General features: G+C 42.3%; 1 protein-coding gene across 1 annotated transcript in view; it reads left to right on the top strand.

The window, feature by feature from the left end:
* Positions 1 to 22,518, top strand: part of sh3bp4a (SH3-domain binding protein 4a) — a 46,161-nt gene that overhangs the window by 20,692 nt on the left and 2,951 nt on the right. Inside the window, exon 4 of the mRNA XM_050064196.1 lies at positions 20,175 to 20,363. Within this exon, the coding sequence (XP_049920153.1) occupies positions 20,175 to 20,363 (189 nt within the window). The remainder of the gene's footprint in view (positions 1 to 20,174; positions 20,364 to 22,518) is intronic.

Genomic DNA, 22,518 nt, shown 5'->3' with positions numbered 1-22,518 from the left:
AAGAAGACTGCTCAAAGTATGACCATTCTACAGTGTTTTTTCCACAACACTCAGCCAGCTTCAAACATTGTACCTTATTGAAATCAGGTGTGATTATGATAGCTGATGTTGTTTATGACACAGAAACACCATAAAATATCACCAAATAAAGCCAGATGAAACGTGAAAGTTATGATCCCACTTTCTAGACGGTGTATCTCAGCCAAAAATAGTGGTAGGAGTGAGACTCTTACCTTTTATAAACCAGCTACGTGCCCGCTAACAGCTCCACATAAGATCGCGAGTAATCTTTTAACTTTTCTCATCAAAAAACAGCATGACATGACTTGTCACCACTCATGGTGATTTTGGACTTTGTGTGTTTAGGCTGCTCTGGTGTGAAATACATAATAAATAAAAGAAAAACGATATTATTTTTGAAAAGTCGAGAGCTTCCTGAATCTGGCAATACCAAACATCACATGGTTGATGACGTAGTGCGCCTGGGAGATACCATTTAACAGAGATGGGGGGGGGCGAGGACGTCGGCGTCCTGGCGGAGTTAGAGAGGTTAAAACCAGCCGCAAGCAACTGGACCAGCTGAGTTGCAGGTGACACCATCAGCTGCCTTGAGTCGAGGTCAGACCGGTCAGTTCAAAGTGCTGCAACTTTTCTCTGCAACGTTCTAAAACGGTTTCATCATGTTGCGTATCTTTGGTCTGAACTGGGCTTTGAGAATTAAAAGTTTGTTGCTCTTTGAGAAGGTGTACATGCAATATTATGCTCTTTGTATGTTAGGAAGTGGTGGGGTAAGTTCACAATCACTGAATTGTCCTTGACAAGAGAAATACAGTTTATAAAGTCGCTCCTTTAATGCCATTCCCCTGAAATCATCCGACTGTTACACTGCTGCAAAAACATTCCTGCTCAGCAGAAGTGTTTCCTGCACACATAAATCTGAATAAAAACTGTCTGGCATTACTGTAACAGCTCTGATGCTCAAATAATATACATGTATATTACAAAATGAGCAAGAGAAGACTTGTCAGTGTCCCTCGGATGGGTGCGGCATCGTTAGTTAAGCTTCACTGATGCTGATAAGAGCCAAAATGTAATTTACTAAACAGTTGGAGTCAATCGCTGTCTAATTGATTAGTGTCTCTTTGCAACATTGGCCCTCGACGTGATTTCTCTCCTCTTCAGCCTGTGTTTCAGTCGGACAGGGAGGGATTTGAGTCCTTATGTTCAGTCACATGTACATGTCTTACAGCCTGAGGCGCCTCAGAGCGGGAACAGCCACCACATGAAAAATGAAGGAGTGGTCGGAGAGGGAAAAATCCTGTAAAGAGCAGCATAGAAATAAAACTCAACATCTGCAGTTTGTGCGAAAACAACTCTGTCAAGCAAACGCACGCCGGCCTCGATGTGTTTTTCTTTCCCGACAGCACTGGCACCCTGGGGGGAGCAAAATAGTCCTGAGACGTTTTCCCTCGCCAGACGCCATTATTCAAAAAGTACTTTAGCAAAGTACATTTTCCAACTGCTGCTTATCCAGGCAGAGTTGATGAAGCGTGCATGCACTTTTGTCGCAGCGACCACCGGAGCAGCTGGGGGTAAACTGCCTCGCTAAATGGGACTTTGACAGTAACTGTTAAGGTAAAGGAGTGTTACTCTTTTTCTGGTCATGCTTTTCACCTGCAACTACCTCTCCGTGTTCGGCTGCACGTCACATGACCTCCGCATAATCTCAAAAAAGTCTGAAGGAAAGGAGGGAATGCTTTTATGTGTTATAAAATGCTTTTCTTCTGGCGGCTACCTTCAGCTCCAGCTGAGGCTTTTAAACTCACTGTGTGCACAAAGAGCGCCTCGGCTTTCTTATCTCTGAACCAGGCTTCATCCTTGACTCCTCTGAGCTCCGTTTTTTAAATATTTACTGCAAAATGAAACGAGCACACGCTCAGATGTCCTTCACTGAAGTCCAGCTATTTTCCTGTGAAGTTGGGAACACTTTCATCATCAAGGACGATAAAGAAATTTGTTCTGTTGACCTCGATGGAAGGATTTATCCTCGAGTGTTACAGCACCTTTCAAGTGTGAGACAGATTTGTGGTTTGTCATTTTGTGGGCTTTACGTCTGACATGATGTTTCCTGTCTAAACCAGAGGAAAGACACAAAGAAGCCTGACATCATGTTTTAAACTGGAGTTAAAGGGTCATTTCCCCAAAAAATATTCCATTACTTTGTGTCTGAGCCAGACATTCAGTCTCATGTTGCCCTGCAACCTGTTTCCATCCTGTAGAATACTGTATGTGGCATGATGTTTTCAGTTGTCCATCGGTCCATCCCGTTCTCATGAACACGGTATCTCAAGAATGCCTTAAGGGAATTTCAAATTTGTCACAAACATCCACTGGACTCAAGAATTAACTTATTAGATTTTGGTGGTCATAGGTGAAAGGCCTAGATCGCTATAATCTCATCTGTCTCATTCTTGTTAATGCGATATCTTAAGAATGCCTTGAGGGAAATTCTTCAAATTTGGCACAAACATCCACTGGACTCAACAATAAACTCATTAGATTTTGGTGGTCATAGGTGAAAGGCCTCAGTCACTTTAATCTCATCTGTCTCATTCTTGCTAATGCGATATCTTAAGAATACCTTGAGGGAATTTCAAATTTGGCACAAACATCCACTGGACTCAACAATTAACTTATTAGATTTTGGTGGTCATAGGTGAAAGGCCTAGATCGCTATAATCTCATCTGTCTCATTCTTGTTAATGCGATATCTTAAGAATGCCTTGAGGGAAATTCTTCAAATTTGGCACAAACATCCACTGGACTCAACAATAAACTCCTTAGATTTTGGTGGTCATAGGTAAAAGGCCTCAATCACTTTAATCTCATCTGTCTCATTCTTGCTAATGCGATATCTTAAGAATGCCTTGAGGGAAATTCTTGAAATTTGGCACAAACATTCACTATGACTCAGCAATGTATCGGATAGACTTTGGTGGTCGTAGGTCAAAGGTCAAGGTCACTATGATCTCATCTGTCTCATTCTTGAGAAAGCGTTATCTCAGACCACCTTGAGGGAATCTTTTCAAATTTGGCACAAACATCTACGTAGATTCAAAAAACAAACTGATTATATTTTGGTGGTCAAGGATGAATTGATTAGAATTTGTTGGTCAAAGGTCAAGGTCACTGTGAAATTGCATTTGTCCCATTCACATGAACATGATATCTCAATGACACCTTGAGAATTTGGGAATTTCTTCAGATTTGGCAAAAACATCCACTTGGACTCAAACATGAACTGACCTTGCATCTGTCTCATTCTCATGAACATGATATCTCAAGAACACCTTGAAGGATTTTCCTCGAATTTGGCACAAACATCCACTTGGACTCAAAGATAAACTGATTAGATGTTGGTGGTCAAAGGTCAAGATCATCGTGACCTTGCATCCATCTCATTATTGCAAAAGCAACATCTCAAAAACACCTTGAGGGAATTTCCTCAGATTTGGCACAAACGTCAGACATGGGCATACACTGTAACTGCAACTAGACTGGTGGGCGAAAGCAACAGGAATGAGGCTAAAAACCCAGAAATTCGTTAGCATTTTAGCACTCCTTGTTCCCTCACCTCAGTTTTTTGGCCTTGGCCTTTTTGACCTTGAGGGAATTTCCTCAAATTGGGGGCCGACGTCCACCTGGACTCAGCAATGACATGAGTCGAATTTGGTAGTCAAAGGTCAAAGATCAAGGTCACTGTGGCCTTCAAGGCATGTTTTTGGCCATAACTCAAGAATTCAAATGCTAATAATGAGAGAAATTCACACAAATGTCTCATAATAGGATTTCAGTAAGACAACTCATGTTTTAAATGTTTATTTCAACAGCAGAAGAGTTTGGCATCTGGACTCCGGCCTCATCGCTCAACTCAGATATGGTTACATGAGATATTGGGGAGTGATGATTAAGTATTTCCCCCTTTAGATGGAGCCTGCAGGTGGATGTTGGTGGAGGTGGACTGAAAGACTGACGTACGACGTGTGTGTATGAATCAGTGCAGCTCAAGTTGGCTGCCTGAACTAGCTCGCAGGTGTCGTGCCATATAATGAAGAAGTGACATTTTATATCTAAAAGATCAAAGGTCAACTTCACCGTGACATCATAATGTTCTGCAGAAACAGTTTTCTGGCCGTTACTGTCATGTCTCAGGAACAGAAGGAGAGACATTTGGTCAGATACTGAATTGCTGACATTAATCTTGGGTGTTCATCTTGAAACTGTGCTGATGCCAGCAATTCTAGTTTAAAAGAACAGGTTGTCTGAACCTGATTTTCCCCAGATGCATTTAAAACTTGTGTCCTGCTGCAAAAAGTCCCTGATGCACCACACCAGTTGTAAACCTCTCCAGAATGTGTGTGAATGTGTGTGTGTCCCCTGCGACATTTTCCCCCAGAGAGCAGTAAATTGTCATCGCCTGCAGGAGCAAGGTCCAGTGAGTCAGGCAGGCTTGAATTACTAAATCTTTTCCTCAAAACAACAAAAAGAAGCCGATCTTATATAATTGTTACTCAATAAAACATCCCCATGTTGAGAACCTCTGGCTTCAAAATCCTCGATTAGTGAACAAGGCGTTCGTTCTCCCTATAGTGAGGCTTTTATCAGTCAACGCCAGGAGAAACATACACACAAATCTGAGAAATTATTCAGATCTAAGTGTCTAATCAAGCATCATGGAGGAACACAGTATGTTGGTGTTGTGTGTCCAAGGTGCAAATCAGAAGCACTTCAAACACTCACGTATGCAGATCAGTTAATTAGAAAGACGTGTCAGGAAAGGATGGGATGAAATAATGACATCTCAAGGGGATGAACGGACGGTCGAATGGAAATCGATAAAGATTATAAACTGGAAGTTGTCATGGTGAGGAACCCAGGGAGTGAGACTCAAGGTGGGGTCAATGACTCGATGAGGAAGCTTCATTGTCCCCCCTGTGGTTTCTGTAATGAGAGAGGAGGCAGAACAAATGGGTTTGATGGGAGGGATGTGAGAACTGATACAAGTGGGAAAGAAAGAGTTTAGACACACCTGTATACTGTTAACAATGAGAACAAGGTGTGGTCTCTGTTTTCTCGTCTCACTACATTGACCTCATTCAGTTGTTTAGTTCTGGACTTAAAATGATTTTTGAAAAATAGTTCAGTACAGACGCTAAGCATTTATGTGATTAGCTTACTTTAGCATAAAGAGCTAGCTTGGCAAGCTACATCACATAATTCCCCTTATGCCTCTACGTCGGCAATAGCCACGGCCAGAGACAGTATATTTTAGGGTTGTTCGTCCATCCCATTCTCATGAACGCAATCTTTCAAGAACACCCGAGCATATATCAAAGGTTAGGGTCACTGCGACCTTGTCTGTCTCAGCACCTTGAGGGAACTTTTTTCAGATTTGGCAAAAACATCCACCCGGATTCAACGATGAGCCGTTCAGAATTTGGTGGCCAAAGGTCACTGTGACCTTGCATTCAACTTTTTCTTCTGAAAGTGACATCTTAAGAGAATCCTTGATGGGATTTTTTCAGATTTCTTCATATTTGGCACGAATTTCTTCAAATTTGGCACCAACGGCCACTTTGAGTCAATGATGAACTGATAAGAATTTGGTGGTCAAAGGGTAATGTTATTGTGACCTTGTGTTCATCTCATTCTTGAAATCTCAAGAACACCTGCAGGATTTTTTTTTTTTTTTTTCAAATTTGGCAAAAACATCCACTCAGACTCAACGATGAACTGATAAGAATTTGGTGGCCAAAGGTCACTGTGACCTTGCATCCAACTGTTTCTTGTGAATGCGAAATCTTAAGGGAATCCTTGATGGGATTTTTTCAAATTTGGCACAAATTTCTTCAAATCTGGCACAAATTTCTTCAAATCTGGCCACTTTGAGTCAATGATGAACTGATAAGAATGTGGTGGTCAAAGGGCAATGTTATTGTGACATTGTGTTCATCTCATTTTTGTGAACATGATATCTCAAGAACATCTGCAGGATTTTTTTTTTTTTTTTCAAATTTGGCAAAAACATCTTTGAATCCATCTAATTCTTGCAAATGCCATATACAAATTAACGTCCACTTTGACTCAACAACAATGAACTGATTGGAATTTTGTGGTCAAGGATGAATTGATTAGAATTTGGTGGTCAGAGGTCAAGGTCACTGTGACCTTGCATCTGTCTCATTCTCATGAACATAATATCTCAAGAACACCGTGAAGGACTTTCCTCAAATTTGGCACAAACATCCACTTGGACTCAGCAATGTATCAGCAATGTACCAATAGACTTTGGTGGTCGTAGGTCAAAGGTCAAGGTCTCTATGATCTCATCTGTCTCATTCTTGGGAAAGTGTTATTTCAAGAACACCTTGAAGAAATCTTTTCAAATTTGGCACAAACATCTTCATAGATTCAACAATGAACTGATTATATTTTGGTAGTCAAGGATGAATTGATTAGAATTTGTTGGCCAAAGGTCAAGGTCACTGTTACCTTGTATTTGTCCCATTCACATGAACATCATATCTCAACAGCACCTTGAGAATTTGGGAATTTCTTCAAATATGGCACAAACATCCACTTGGACTCAAACATGAACTGACCTTGCATCTGTCTCATTCTCATGAAAATGATATCTCAAGAACACCTTGAAGGATTTTCCTCAAATTTGGCACAAACATCTACTTGGACTCAAAGATAAACTGATTAGATGTCGGTGGTCAAAGGTCAAGATCACCGTGACCTTGCATCCATCTCATTATTGCAAAAGCAACATCTCAAGAACACCTTGAGGCAGGAATGAGGCTTTCTTTTAATTTGGCACAAATTAACGTCCACTTTGACTCAACAACAATGAACTGATTGGAATGTTGTGGTCAAAGGTCAAGGTCATGGTGACCCTGCGTCCGTCTCTCTTTCGTGTGAGCATGATATCTCAAGAACACCTTGAGTCAGCAGTTAATGACAATAAAACAGTTAACAAAACAGATTTTTCAACAACTGTGAATCACCACAACCATGAGAGGTCCTTCAGTATACAGTCGTACATGTATATACAAAATATTAGGCTGATTGGCCCAGTAGTTTATGAGATTAGCTGCAGACAGACAGATACAGACACTCACACAACAACTCTGGGTGGTGCCCTAGGCGGCTGTCTGTGCCACCTACAGGAAGCACCACCACTGACTGCTGCTTGTACATAATAATAACTGAGGGAACTTTCTCTCTTTTTCTCTTATTATAGCTCTGGCCTGTAATGACCTTTACTGTGAAAAGGTTGTGTTGAGGGATTTTAAACTGCTTTTCTGAACCTCTAGGGCACAGCAACACTAAGAAATAACACTGTGGTAAATCCTGAAGTGTCATTCCAATTCTGCCACTGTATGGGCTCACACAGAAAACAATAAGCTCAGGTGTTTTGGCGTGCTGCAGGCGCATGTTGCCCTTTTGACTGTCAGGGACAGGAAATGTTTTCACTTTATTTGGAACATCAGCTGATACTGTCAGGATGCGGAGTTGAAGGAGATCAAAAAGGTAGCGTGTGCTGTGGCCTTAAAAAGAGTAAAAACACTGGATTCAGAAAGAGTAGTTCCAGATTTAGAGAAACAAGCATATTTACATTCACTTCATTTGTATGCAAAGTATGGAGCTGGTGTCAGCACATGGTTAGCCTAGCTTAGCATAAAAATATAAAGTAAGGGGAAGTGCAGCTAGCTTGGCTTTGTTCATCTCTGACCTTTGACCTTTTGGGTATGTAATGTCAGCACTTTAATATTTTATCCTTTTAGACACTGTCTTGCATGGTGTGAAATTTTGTCATGATTAGCTTATGAGTTTCTGCAAAAACGTGTTTTTTTTTAGGTCACAGTGACCTTGACTTTTTACCCTTGACCACCAAATTCTGATCAGCTCTTTATTGAGTCCAAATGGCTGTTTTTGCCAAATATGAGGAAATTCCCACACGGTGTTCTTGAGATATCATCCTCACCAGAAAGAGAGAGAAAGAGAGAGACGGACGCAAGGTCACCATGACCTTGACCCTTGACCACCAAATTCTGATCAGCTCTTTATTGAATCCAAATGGCTGTTTTTGCCAAATATGAGGAAATTCCAACACAGTGCTCTTGAGATATCATGCTCACAAGAAAGAGATAAACACAAGGTCACAATAACATTGCCCTTTGACCACCAAATTCTTATCAGTTCATCATTGACTTGAAGTGGCCGTTGGTGCCAAATTTGAAGAAATTCGTGCCAAATTTGAAGAAATTTGTGCCAAATTTGAAAAAAGGTTCCCTCAAGGTGCTCTTGAGATATCATGCTCACAAGAATGAGACAGACAAGGTTGCAGTGACCTCACCCTCTTGCGTATGACTACCAAAATTTTACTGAATCATTGTTGAGTGAACGTTTGTGCCAAATTTGAAGAAATTCCCTCTTGAAATATTGTGTTCATGAGAATGGGATGGACGAACAACCCAGTTAGACACTTTCGTGGCTGTCTTTGTGTAAATGAGCCGACCTCTTGACTGTCTGATGTATGTTTTCTCCCAGTTTCACAAACTCTGCATGATAGAAACGTCATCAACACGCCCTCGCGCCGTTTCATGTCCAATCCAACTGATTTGGACATTTGCATTCTTGCATACAGCTCCTCCGGGTAGTGTCTAGATAACTTAAGGTTTGCAGTGCATGTGTGAAAGAGGCTTAATAAAAGCAGCAGCTTTGATCCACTTGAGTCCAAGATTTTTCTTTGATAGCAGTCCTAATAAAAAAATTCCCGGAGCAGCATTTTTATCTCATTTGTTTCCTAGATTGGCTCATCCAGGCTCCCATACTTTGATTGCCATATCTGTCCATTAGATGTGACAACCTGGCAGCACAGTAAGAGGTGTTATGTTTCCTTGATGATGCCTGCTGTTTTTCATCTTACCAGCCTTTTCTTTGCAATAATTGAAGCCGATATAATAGCAGTCAATAAATCCATATCTTTTTGTGTAGAGCAATTTTTATCACAGTAGCGCCACAAACAAAGCTTCGCTAATCTTGGTGTCTTCAGTCTCCAGCACAGCCGCACACAAGTTGAGCTAATCAGATCAGCAGCAGGAGTGTTTTCTGTTGTGTACAGAGAGTTTTGAGGATGACGAATCCAAATTCTGGCTTCTGCAAAACTTGAAGGAACAATTCTGAACTTTCAAAGCAGAGCAGAGAGAGAGATTTCAGCTGTAAGCCTGCTGCCTTTAATTACACCTCTGGACAGTCTGAAACGTATAAAAAGGAAAGTGTTGCAGCAGGACAAGTGCCAGGGGTTTGTCCTTAGGGTTTAGAGCAGCTCATCGTGTCTCCTCCGCCTTCCACACTAGCCGACAGGTGTACTCATGTGAAATGTGAGCAGGCATTGATCAGGACGGAGCTGGAGGCCTGTGGGGGCATCCGACACCGCCCCGGCAGATCTTTTAACGCCGGGGCTCGAGTTACGAAGGCAGAGGACAAATGAAAGAGCCGTCTCTTGTGCTTGTCAGTGGAGGAGAGTGTTGTTTAATAATAGATCTATGCAGAGAGGCGGGGCGAAGCACTCCTACGGGGGACGTAATCAATCCCCTGCTTGTAGACTCCCATCTAGAAGCAAAATCTTTAGTCATAAAAGTCAACAGTAAAAGACTCAGAAATTTAGACTTCTTTACAAACATGCAGCCGCCTCGATCCCCAGTGAAAGTCAGCGTGTTAATTAGGTAACAAACCTGATTAGCCGGACCTGACTGCTGCAGTTTACTGGACCACAACTAGACATGTGTCTGAGAAACAAGAGCTCCTCTGTGGCTCATCACACAGAGCAGGAGAGTTCAGATAGTTGCAGGAGAAGCACCTTTCAGGAAGTGATTAATAAACTAAACTCAGAGCTGGCAGACTTGTCCTAATGGGACATTTCAACCAAACTGCTCCAGTTGGAACCAAACTCATGAACAAATCAGGAACTAAATCTTTTTGTAGAGCAGCTATGTTTGTGTTTCTGCCACAACCTTGAAGAGGAAACTGGCTGCTTTTGGCTGTACTGTGTGTTTGAAGGTGGAACGGGATATTAAAATACCAGACAAAAATCACCACTAGAAAATGTTGGAATTGAACATTTTTGCAGACCACAAATATGTTAGGTTTGTACATGTCATACATATCATATCAGTGTTTTTAAAGAGATGGAAAGGAGGAAATGGTGCATTGCATGGCAGTAGACTGTGAATCAGATTAGTGAGTCAGCGCTGCTTTTCCAGAGGCGTTTCAGGCACTAAATGTGGGTGTGTTTTAGCAATCTGTTACTGTTTTAACACTGAGGATAGTGCCACAAAAAGTAGTTATTTTTCACCGGGGCATAGCTGCATTTCTTGACGGGATCATGTCAAGAAGAGCAGTCCTTTTTACAGAGACATCGCTGAGTTTCCAGCTGGGATAGTGCTACAAAAGTTGTTTTATTTATTCATTTTCCAATGAGCAATAGCTGCATTTCTAGCTGGGATAACGCCACGAAGAGCGGTCATTTTTTACAGAGACATCACAGCATTTCTAGCGAGGATGGTGCCACAAAAAGTGGTCATTTTTAAGTGAGACGTCGCTGAGTTTCCAGCTGGGATAACGCCACAAAGAGCGGCAATTTTTTACAGACATCACCACATTTCCAGCGGCAATAGTGCCACAAAAAGTGGTGGTTTTTAACTGAGACATCGCTGCATTTCCAGCGAGGATGGTGCAACAAAAAGAGATGTTCTTTTCCTCATCGAAGGCTTCTCCAGCTGTGAATGTGCAACCAAACAGGATTCGCTTTTACAGCTACAGACCACTGTTGTGTTTTAGGGACAGATCGCTGTTTGTGGTGTTTTTTGTGACCAGTTGCTGTGTTTTTACTGAGGCATTGTGGCGTTTCCTGCCAGGATGGTGCCAGGAAAAGTGGTTGTTTTGCCAGACAAGTCAATGCAGTGATTCACGTTTCTTAATTGGCGTGCTTGGCATTCAATATAACATATCATATGCACTTGAAAAGACACCGTGACACGGCCCCTTCTCACTACTGCTGTAATATCCTTTTCTCTTCCTTCTGCCATTTTGTCTCTCATCTCTTTGTCCCTATCATTTGTCTCTCTCTGCCTGTCTTTATTCCCCTCCTTCCCCTCCCGTCCCTCCCTCTCTTTCCTACCTGTCAGTATTATCATCTGCCCTGCTCCACCTCTCCTCCCTCCTCCCTCCTCCCCGTCGAAGCTTTTGGAAGTGAGGCTCATTTAGCTGACAGCCGCCCGGTCAGCTGTCAGCTCCGTCTGTCCGTCTGCTTCAGGGCTTCCTGCAGGTCGCCGTTATCTCGTATTTTTTTCAGACACTCTGGTCTCTCGCGCAGCAGACTGTTTTCTATTTTTAGAGCAGAATCATGTTGTTAGTTAATAACGTGGAAACATCGACCAAAACCAGGCTGGAAACAGACAGACAGTAAACGTGTTGCAGTGCTTTAATTTCTAAATTAAAGTCAAAATTAGGTTATTGCCAAAAAGGGCTCAGTTGCCAGAGGGAAATGTTGGCATTGTACGTCTCTGCAAACCATGGATATGTTACATTTGTATGTTTCATACATCTCATATCAATGTCTCTAAAATGACAGATTACACGTGTATGAGCTGACTGTTGTTGAGAAGAGCAGTTGATGAATGACGTGACGCCTCGGCAGGGCGGTTGCCACGCTGCAGACCACTGCTAGAGACCAACAATCAGCAACACCTGTTGATTTTAAGTGAGCCAACACTTAAAGGCTTAGAGTTACGCATAATTAAGGGCATGGACACAAGCTGTCTGCCAATAGTGTCCCCTTTGTCCAAATATGGTCACTTCTGACTTCAACAAGCCAAGATGGTGTCGGCCAACATGTTGAACTTGAGGCTTCAAAACAGGAGCCCACAAACCTTTGGGTGAAGTCACGCTAGCTTATGTACATGGTTTCCAGCAGTGAGCATAAAGCTGGTGTAAGCCATGGTTGTATTTCCAGCTGCAACTCTGCCCCCCTCTAAGCTGCAGACCACTGTTTCACATCAACAAACTTACTAGTGGCAACTGTGCAAAAAAAGAGTCTGTTTTTAAGTGAGCTATTGCTGCATTTCCAGCAGCCATTTTGCTTTCAGAATTGGGTGTTTCTTAGTGAGCCACTGCTGCTTGTTTTTTAAGCAAGCCATCACTGTGTTTCCAGTGGCCATTTTGGCACAAAAAAATTGTGTTTTTTTTAACGAGCCGTTGTTGCATTTCCAGCAGCAATTGTGTGAACAAAGGCAGGTTTTTTTTTTAGCAAGCCATCAATTCATTTCCAGCGGTGGTTGTGCCACCAAATGTGGGTATTGAAAGCCAAAACATGATCTTTTTCTTACCATAACTAAGTGATTTTTGTTCCTAAACATTACCTCAAGTTGAAATATGAAGAAACAAGCAACTGTTTTTTAACGAGCCATTGCTGCATTTCCAGTGGCAGTTGTGTGAACAAAAGCAGGTGTTTTTAACAATTTTGGCGACCAAAGGTGGGGATTTATTGGTGAGCCATAATTACGTTTCCAGTGGTGAGTTTTTCAGAGAGCCATTGCTGCATTTCCAACGGTGATTGTGGCACCAAAAGTGGGTGTTTATTGGTCAACTATTGCTGCATTTCCAGTGGCATTTATGTCACTGAAAGTGATTTTTAGCAAGGCATTGCTGCGTTTCCAGTGGGCATTGTGCCACAAAAATTGCGGTTTTTTTAGAGGGTAATGCTGCATTTCCAGCTGCAATTGTGCCACCAAAAGTGGGTGTTTTTTAATGAGCTATTGCTGCGTTTCTAGCAGTCATTGTGCCACCTTAAGTGGGTATTTATTGGTGAGACATAATTATGTTTCCAGTGGTGAGTTTTTCAGAGGGCCATTGCTGCATTTCCAACGGTGACTGTGGCACTGAAAGTGTTTTTTAGCAAGGCATTGCTGCGTTTCCAGCGGCCATTGTACTACAAAAAATTGCATAATGCTGTGTTTCTAGCAGGCATTGTGCCACAAAAAAATTTGTTTTTTTGAGAGGGTAATGCTGCATTTCCAGCTGCAATTGTGCCACCAAAAGTGGGTGTATTTTAGTGAGCTATTGCTGCGTTTCTAGCAGTCATTGTGCCACAAAAATTATGTTGTTTTTAGAGGGCCATCACCACATTTCCAGCGGCGATTGTGCCACTAAAAGCAGGTTTTTTTATAGTGAGCAATAGCTGCATTTCCAGCAGCAACTTTTGCCTACAAAAGTGGGTATTTATTGGTGAGCCATTGCTGCATTTCCAGTGGCAATTGCGTCACTGGAAGTGTTTTTTAGCAAGGCATTGCTGCGTTTCTAGCGGTGATTGTGGCACCAAAAGTGGATGTTTTTTGTAAGCCATCGCTGCATTTCTAGCAGCCATTGTGCCAGTAAAAGCAGGTATTTAAAGCCAAAACGTGATTGTTTCCTAACCTTAAGTAAGTGATTTTTGTTCTTAAACATGACCTAAAGTTAACCACAGTTTGTTGTGTTTGTATCCGCTACATAATGATATATAAACTTTAAATTTCTGTTTGCAGAAATGTACAATGCCAAGTATTTCTCTGCCGTCGGCTGCATAAAGAAGTCTCCATGAATTAAACTGTGGGACTGAAATGAACATGGAAATGTCCCCAGCTGGAGCCAAAGTGTCCGAGAGCCAGACAGTGACCTTTGACTTCCATCTGGTGCAGTGTGAACATGGGTTCTGTGTCTTTCAGGGAGAAGTCTGTTTTTCTCAAACTTAGATTGAGAAGAAGACTCGGATTTAGCGGTTTTCCCATCCTGCTGGGATTAGGAAGAATCTGATTTGAAGGTACATGACTCTTCTGACCTCCTGGCCTTTATTTTGAAGCACAGGCTCCTTCCTGCGTTAATCCTTTCCGGCTCTACACAGCCCGTCTCTCCTGCACGTACTGAAGTGCCTGATTTGCATTTGAACACATCACGCTCATTTCCAGACAGCAGCGTTGAACCCTGACGTGTGTGTGTGTTTGGTCTATATTTAGACCTAAACTTGTGTGAAGCCTGAATCAGCAGGCGGAGGACATCACAATGGAAGGCCAAAGTGCTCGTCGGCCAGGTGGGGGAGCGAGATAGAGGCGGGGAAGGAGTGAGAGAGGAGGAGGGAGGCGTGTGGTGTCCGTTTCAGCAGCGGATAATTCATCATCTCAGTTTGGTTTGTAAAGAGTAACCTGCACGTTGTAGGTTATCAGGTTGTTTCGCGTCATTACAGAGCGGCAGCTCGTTACAGAGACGATAAAAGAGATAAAAGATGACGGATGGGAGAGGAAGTTAAACAGGGCGTAAAAATAGATTATTCTAATAAATGGAAATAACATGACCTTGGGATTATAAGGTTCATCCTGTCTTGTCTTTTTAAGACTGAGTTAAAGCTTAAACGTGCTTCTGCTGACAGTCATTGATGTGCAGTATTTCAAGCCTGCAACGTGAGACAGTACCAATACCATCACGTAAGGATACCTCATTACATGCCATCGTACTGGGGTCAGAATCCTTTGGGTCTTTCTCAAAGCTGGAATTCAGCTGCCTCTGCATGACGACTGCTTGTCTTAACTGTATAATGACGAAAACTGTGTATGTCTGTTCCACGTTTTTCTCCTCACTGACTTGGTCAATCCATGTGAAATTTGGCACAGTGGTAGAGGGTCATGGGAGGATGCCAATGAAGCAATATTACATCAATTGGCCAAAGGGGGGCGCTATAGCAACCCATTGAAATTGCAAACTTTGAATGGGCATATCTCATGCCCCGTATGTGGTAGAGACATGAAACTTTGCACAGAGATGCCTCTCCTCATGAGGAACACATTTGCCTCAAGAACCCATAACTTCCGCTTATATAGATTTTCCGCCATTTTGAATTTTTTGAAAAACACTTCAAATGGATCTCTTCCTAGGAAGTTTGAGCGATCTGCATGAAACTGGGTGAACATAATCTAGGGACCAATATCTAAAGTTCCCTCTTGGCAAAAGTTGGAAAACTTACTAAAACTGAGCTTCTATAAGGCAATGAATATTGCGGAGGGCGTGGCTCATCACATAAAGGTGTATAACATCTCAAGGGTTTCACCCATCACCACGCAACTTTGTAGGCATATGACCACACATAATCTGAGGGGACCCCTCCATTATTGACCCCATCAAACAAAATGGGGGCGCTAGAGAGCTCATTTCTTATCTAGGCCTAACTGCCATATGGATTTTTACTAAACTTGGTAGATATGTAGAACAGGACGCCTCAAGGTGACTGGAGAAATTTAACTCTAATTGGCAACTGGGTGGCGCTATAACAACAGAAAAAAAATCAAATTTTTGGTATGACTAAGTCATGGTATGGTATGCTGTACTCAATGGGTATGGACTAGTCTTAACTATTTAACTAACTGTTCACATGGGCAACTTGCTCGCTAGTTTCCGTAACAAATAAAAAGTTAATGAAATACCTGCCACAAGTAGGTTGCTGATTCGTCCAGTAGAGGGTCACTGTATCGTCATTAGGAACCATTCATTGAGGGACGGGTGTTTCTAGACGGGGGAGCACATTGTTTTTTTGACCGCAATGCCAAGCCACGTCAAGTCAGGTGTGGAAATTTGTATCCTTGAATGGTTTGTGGACAACCATTGTGTGTGAGCTCAGAGTTTCAAAACTTACGCTCATTTCAATCGGGAGAGACTCGTTCTGAGAGAGAAGAATATTTATTTACATGTGCACATAAGTATGAGAAATGGGAAAAGTCTTTTGCGATTTGACCCCATTGTGATGTCATATATTCCAGGACGGTGGTAAAGACTTGGTAGATTAGGGAATCTATGGAGTCTAGACGCTGGTGGTGATGAGCTCGTCCTGGGCTCTGGATAAGGTGACCACGTCGGAGTAAGTCATCTTCCTGTTTTAACAGCAACCTTCTTTTTTTAACTTTGAGCACAAAATTAAGTTGTATGTCAAAAACGAAATAAAATTGGCCAACAGTGCAACAAATCAACATTGTCAGAAAGTGACTCAGAAGAATAAAAATATCATAAAAATGCCAGAATAAGGACTACATGTTTTACAATAAATGAGACTCAACATAAATGTGTGTGTGTGTGTGTGTGTGTGTGTGTTGCTTTGAAGCTGCAGCTGACTGACAGCCAGGCTGATTCAGTACAAACTAATTGAGCTCCATTAAATTAAGTCGAGGCTCCACAGTTGAAGATTTCTCCTCGTATGGCACAGAAGGCCCGTTCGCCCTCGCTCAGAGTGCGTCTGGAAATCTTTGATATGATTTACATAAAAGCACAGAACCTGAGATACAGTGACTCGTCTCTGTTCTCGTGGCTGTGAGTAATCAGAGCTCAGACGGGATGAATCACGTCGTATGACAGTCAGAACGCCGCTGCTTTGTCCGTCTGAAGGCCGTTAAGACGAATCTTTTCTGAAGTTTCACGCAACAGTGAATGCAACGCTGACCTCTGACCTGATCTCATGAAGCCTTTAATAAACTGTTGGAATGACAAGAACAGGAGGGCAGCGACGAAGATATTAATTCGCTATAGCAGCAGACACAAAGTCATTCATGTATCCAGCAGTGTGTTTTAATGCATTATTTTGCTTATTCAAGTTCTATTAAAAAGTTTAGTAAAGTTCTCAGTTCAGATTCGAGCCAGTGTTGAGAGTCAAGTAGGTTTTACTTTGCTACTTTCTGCCTACAGCTCCTCGAGTTCATATGTAGGGCAGTGAACGCGACTTCAAGTGGCACAACCCTGAAAAAATGTTGGCATTGTATGTTTCTGTAAACCACCAATACGTTGTATTTGTACGTTATGTAGCAACAACGTTACGGTTACCATGTGGTTAGGTTTAGGCAGAAAAAACACCTGGTTATGGTTCGGAAAAAGTTAAAAGTTTGGCTTAAAATACAACAGCTTTCTGTGGCACTATCCTGGCAGAAAACACACCAATGTCTTGCTAAAATACAACAGCTTTTTGTGGCACTATCCTGACAGGAAACTTGGCAATGTCTCAGTAAAAAACAACCATTATTTATGGCACTATCCTGGCAGGAAACACACCAATGTCTTGCTAAAATACAACCACTTTATGTGGCACTATCCTGGCAGGAAACACACCAATGTCTTGCTAAAATACAACCGCTTTTTGTGGCACTATCCTGGCAGGAAACACACCAATGTCTTGCTAAAATACAACAGCTTTCTGTGGCACTATCCTGGCAGGAAACTTGGCAATGTCTCAGTAAAAAACAACCATTATTTATGGCACTATCCTGGCAGGAAATGCAGCGATTTCTCAGTAAATAAACAACTGCTTTTCATGCCACTATCTCCTCTGGAAATGCAACATGTTAGTAAAAAAAATAACCACTTTTCTTGGCACTATCTCCTCTGGAAATGCAACATGTCAGTAAAAAGAACCACTTTTCTTGGCATAATCCCGGGAGGAAAATAACCGCTTGATTTGGCACTGTCCTGTCAGGAAACACAGCGATGTTTCAGTAAGAAAAAGAAGCAACAGGTCACGAAGAAACACCAATGTTTTGTGGCTAAAGTGCTGCTGTAAAAACAACAATCTGTTCCTGAAACACAGCAGTGGTCTGTAGCTTGGGAAGTACCACGATCTCCTCCTGAAAACAAAGTCACCTAATTTACTACATCACTTTAGAAACGTAGATGTGATACATATGAAACGTACAATTGTAATGTATTTACAGTTTGCAGAAACGTCCAATGCCGACATTTTCTTCTGGTAACTTAGCTGGAAATGCAATAAAAGAGGAGCAACTAGTGCAGACCGACAAACCGTGGGCTGAGAGAATTCATCATGCCACATTATTTCTGGTTTCACCAGTCTGAACACTTTTAATTTGAAGCAGCAGCAGCATCAAGAGTCTTGAGTAGAAAACAGTCATGTCTTTCTGTTTTCGTGCACAATTGGTTGTCATTCCTCCACGCCAGAGGACATTTGCCTAAATTTGAACCTTTCTGTAAAGTCTTGAGTCAAGGAGAGGGATGTTAGGAGGATAATTCATGTGTGTGAACATGAAAACATCCACTTCCATCTTTCTGACGTCTATTGTTTCCTGGTTTTGCTGTGTTGGTGCACTGTATGATTGGTTGTCAATTTTGTTGGCAGTTTGAGCTCTAAAGACCAATAATACCTGCCTCTTGCTTGATATTTATTTGCAACCTCTAACTTTTTATGCCCCATTTTGAGTTTACTTTAAACTATCTTCACGTAAAATCCCCCAAACTTTTGTCACACCTTTATTAGAGCTCCTTTAGCTCCTTTAGCTCCCAGCGCTCGCTGCGTCTGGCGTTGGCAGCAAAGAGAAACGTACCCTGCAAAGAGCCTGAGAGGTATCACCACAGGATGGTGCATCACTTTGAAGTGTGTGTGTGTGTAAAGATGTAAGACACCCGCGGCGGCTGAGAGCCCTGCTTTTCTGAACCAACATCTTATCTGTGGATGGACACACACAACTGCACACTCTGCATTTTTTGTTCCTGATAAAAGAGGAAAAAAGAGACGCTGTGTGTGTCCGTTGTGCTGCTTTTCAAGAAAAGAAAAAGATGCCTGGAGTGTAATTTTTAGTCAGCTGATTTTATTTATGCTCAGAATTTTCTCACCCTCATTTAACCGGGTTATCTGAGTAGAAAGGTATTAACAGCCGCAGCCTGAGGGTCATGACTACCTAAAGGAGGGCTAAGGATTATATTCACACACTTACCCATTTCCTTTTTTTATAAACAGTGTTTTAATCTTTTATATTCACCATTCAGCCCCTGTGGCCGGTTTAAAGACAAACAGGAATCTTCCCAACCACATAAATTTGATGATTAACATGTATTTTCTACACAAATATTAACTCAAGCCTCTAAAAATGATTCAGACGAAACCTTTCGAGAGGACTTTGGTTGAACGCCGGTCACACATGGATACTCTGTTGTTTTAAGGGGATTTAAGACAAAAAAGGTTTGAAACCACTGGACTAGAAAATGGGATTAGGAAAAGGAAGTCCAAATTGGGAAGGCTGGACTAGATTTTGCAACAAAGATCTTCACTGGTACAATTGGCTCCTAAACCGATTACGATGTGGCAGCTGTTCCATAAAAGGTATACTGTGCAGGATTTACCTAAAAAAACACAATATATAGATTCATATAAAGTGTGTGTTGGTGTATTTATCTGCAGAGACTTTGCCCTCTGCCTGGATTTTTGAAAAGTTTCTTCTTATTTTGCTGAAGTTGGGACGTTCCTGGGTACAGTGCGTAGGTAAGGTCTGGGGCCAGCTGCACAGAGCGCCTTAAGATTTCCCTTAAAGCCCTAGTTAAGGTTTCATCAACATAAAATTGGTTGTCTTTTCCTTAAGGTGTCCTTAAAATGGACACTTAAATATGATATTCTCCTTGTCTTGATCTTTTACTTCAGGAATCGCTTGACCGTTGCACAAAAGACCTTAGCGGCCAAAGCAAGGTAAAACAAAAAAAACAGAAAAAACTTAAGGTACCTCAAATTTACTTTGTAGTTTGTTCTTTCTATGATTTTATTCCTCCTGAGGTTTCATCTTTTCCTCGTCTGACTACTGTGGTTTTCTTGTCTTCTTTTCTTCTGTAATTTTAAGCCAACTTTGTGAGATGCTAACAGGCGTCACAAGTGCGAGTCCAAGCAAACAAACAATCTCCATGGGAACTTTTACTGCTGTAAAATCTCTTTCAACGCAGTAAATGAGTTTTTCCATAACTAAGGAAACCTTTTAGGGGATGTAATTAAGGAAAAATTAAGCCTTAAGTGTCATACTTAAGGGGGAAACTTAAGATGTGCTGTGCAACCAGTCCCTGGATCTTTATAAAAAGGTAGCAACCAGGTGTCAACCAAAACCAAATTATCTCCGGTTCTTGATCTGGATCCATTCAGGACTCTTTGAACCTTGGTGCTATAGCCAACCAGCCCGTGTTTCCACCACTTACATCAAGCATGTGTCACCAACAGAGCACTTGAGCATGTGAGATGTTCCACCGTTGACTGTATCTCTTCCTCTCATCAGGCGCTGCTGAAGATGGACTGCCAGGGTCTGGTTGCCCGACTGGTCCTAGATTTCGTCTTGCTGACCACGGCGGTGGAGGTGGCATTCCGGTGGAGGGAGCTTGCTGAGAAACTAGCTCGAGTGTCGAGACAGCAGATGGAGGCTTACGAGGCTCCGCACCGCGACAAGAACGGCCTATTGGACAATGAGGTGAGAGGCCTTGTGTCTATGGCGGGGCAACAGAGTGCCAGTGTTCCAGGAATATAAGAAACATGTCAGTGGGACATTCTGAGCTAAAGTAATGCCATAAAATATACTCAGAGACTTGAAAAATATGTGTGTCACATCCAACACATTCTCACTCCCAACTCATCAAATAAGGAAGCTTCATCAGTCGCCTCGAAGCATCAGTTTTGTAAGGTCAGCGATGGCGCATCAGTTTTCGCTCGTTACATGAACGTTATCTTTTCAAAATAAACTTCCATCATCACAGGAATTGTACAGTTTCTGCTTGTTACATGCACACAGTCTGTTTCAGTTTGGGAAACAGAAGTACTTGGTTGGGTAAAGGAAAAGATTGTAGTTTGGGTTAAATTTCACACAGCGCACAAACGACGGTCTCCTGGGTGAAAGTCCTGGGTTCTCATTCATAAACATTGCGTACGCACAAAATGAGGCCTGAAAGAAGCGTACGCAACTTTTCACGCAAAAGTTATCGCAAGACAGACTTGATGGGAGAGACTTTGACTCTTGGTTACGAACATTTTGGAGACGAAATTGGCAAAATTGTTTTTGTCCTTACGTAAATTTTTAGCATGGATCGTTAGCATTGTTTTATAAGTGAGACCCCAGCTTGTTTGACCCATCCGTCCACCCTGTGTTGCCAACTTTACGACTGTCTTGCTAGATTTAGTGACTTTTCAAACCCTTTTAAAAAAGCACCTCACAACAAATTCAGCATCTTATTCAGACCATCAGGTAAAAGAGAGAAATATACAGAAATATATTGTACTGCACTTCATTATCATGCATGCTGCTCAGACTAATTGAGGTCCATGGCTCCTCTGCCAACAGCGCCTTATCTCCTTCCCTTTCTCCTGCACAGCAGCACTGTGCAAGCACTCAGTAGGTGTGGGGCAGGCAGGAGGAGGAGATGCTGCTCCCTGAGCTGCGGGGGTTCAGCTGTAGTGAGTTTCTGTGGATTCATTGATGCTCTTGCTCTCTGGATTGAAAGCAAGAGAAAGCTCTTATTGGATTCAGTACAATCAGGTACCAGACTTGGTTCTTTTGAGGTTATGTACCGACCTACATCAGTACCAAATTTTGGTGCCTAAGGGTACCCTGGAAATCCAGAGTTCTCGCGAGAGCACAATTTGAATTTGCTCAGTGAGTCACTCTGGCAATCAGTAATGATGCTCATTACCTATGCCCATGAAACCGAGCTGCGCCAATCACATCGGTGTATCTGATATAGGCGGGCCAGAGGCGAGCTAAACAGATGACGACAGCGCTGCGACGACGAAGTCCGGAATCAGTCAGTAAACATTGCAAGATGGCTACGGATGAACACCAGTTGTTTGAAACGGCTTTGGCCGCTACAATGAACGAGTTAGACTTGGCTTTTTCTCTAAAAGAGGAACAGAAGACGGCGCTCGAGTCTTTCCTTTGCAAGAAGGACGTTTTTGCTTTTTTGCTGACCGGATACGGCAAGAGTCTAATCTACCAGTTAGCTCCGCTGGTAGCTAAGCGTATACGTCACCCTGTGTATTGTTATGATTGGTCGTAGTGTTATCCAGTTGCGTGCAGTGACAAATGCATGCTTGGTGCCGCCCCTCGAGTTGGGCCATTTGCATTACTCATGGCCAGACCCTAAATCTTTCTAGATTTGGGTCTGGATTTCCAGGCTAACCCACATACTAGTCCACATACTTGTCAGTTGTGTCTAATTAGAGGGCGAAAGAGATGAGCAGACACATGCACACACACATGAGCAAGCAAACAGAGACTTGGCTCTGTACTGTGAAAAGCAGAGAAGGAGAATCACTTACTGACTGCAGCTTGTTCAAAGGTACATTTTTGTTAATACAGAAACAATAGTACTGACAAAAAGGTACCGTGGGGTATTGGTACCGGCACCCGGTATCGGTTCAAATTTGAAACCTAACCCTCGCATTCAGATGTTTTGTTGAGCATTTTCTATCGAATCTGATTCAGAGAAGTTGTATTACTGATGCTAAAGGGTGCCTTGGTATTAGGGTTGGGTCGGTTCTCGGTAATACCAATTCGGTTCGGTACTCCGTCTTGGACTGGGTTTTTTTTTTTTTTTTTTTGAGACCGACCGGACCGCATACTCGGGCGGAACATA

Source organism: Epinephelus moara, chromosome 16 (genome assembly GCF_006386435.1).
Source record: "Epinephelus moara isolate mb chromosome 16, YSFRI_EMoa_1.0, whole genome shotgun sequence".
NCBI classification, from domain to species: domain Eukaryota; kingdom Metazoa; phylum Chordata; class Actinopteri; order Perciformes; family Serranidae; genus Epinephelus; species Epinephelus moara.
The sequence above is the reverse complement of the archived record's forward strand: the minus strand, read 5'-3'. Positions and strand labels throughout refer to the sequence as shown.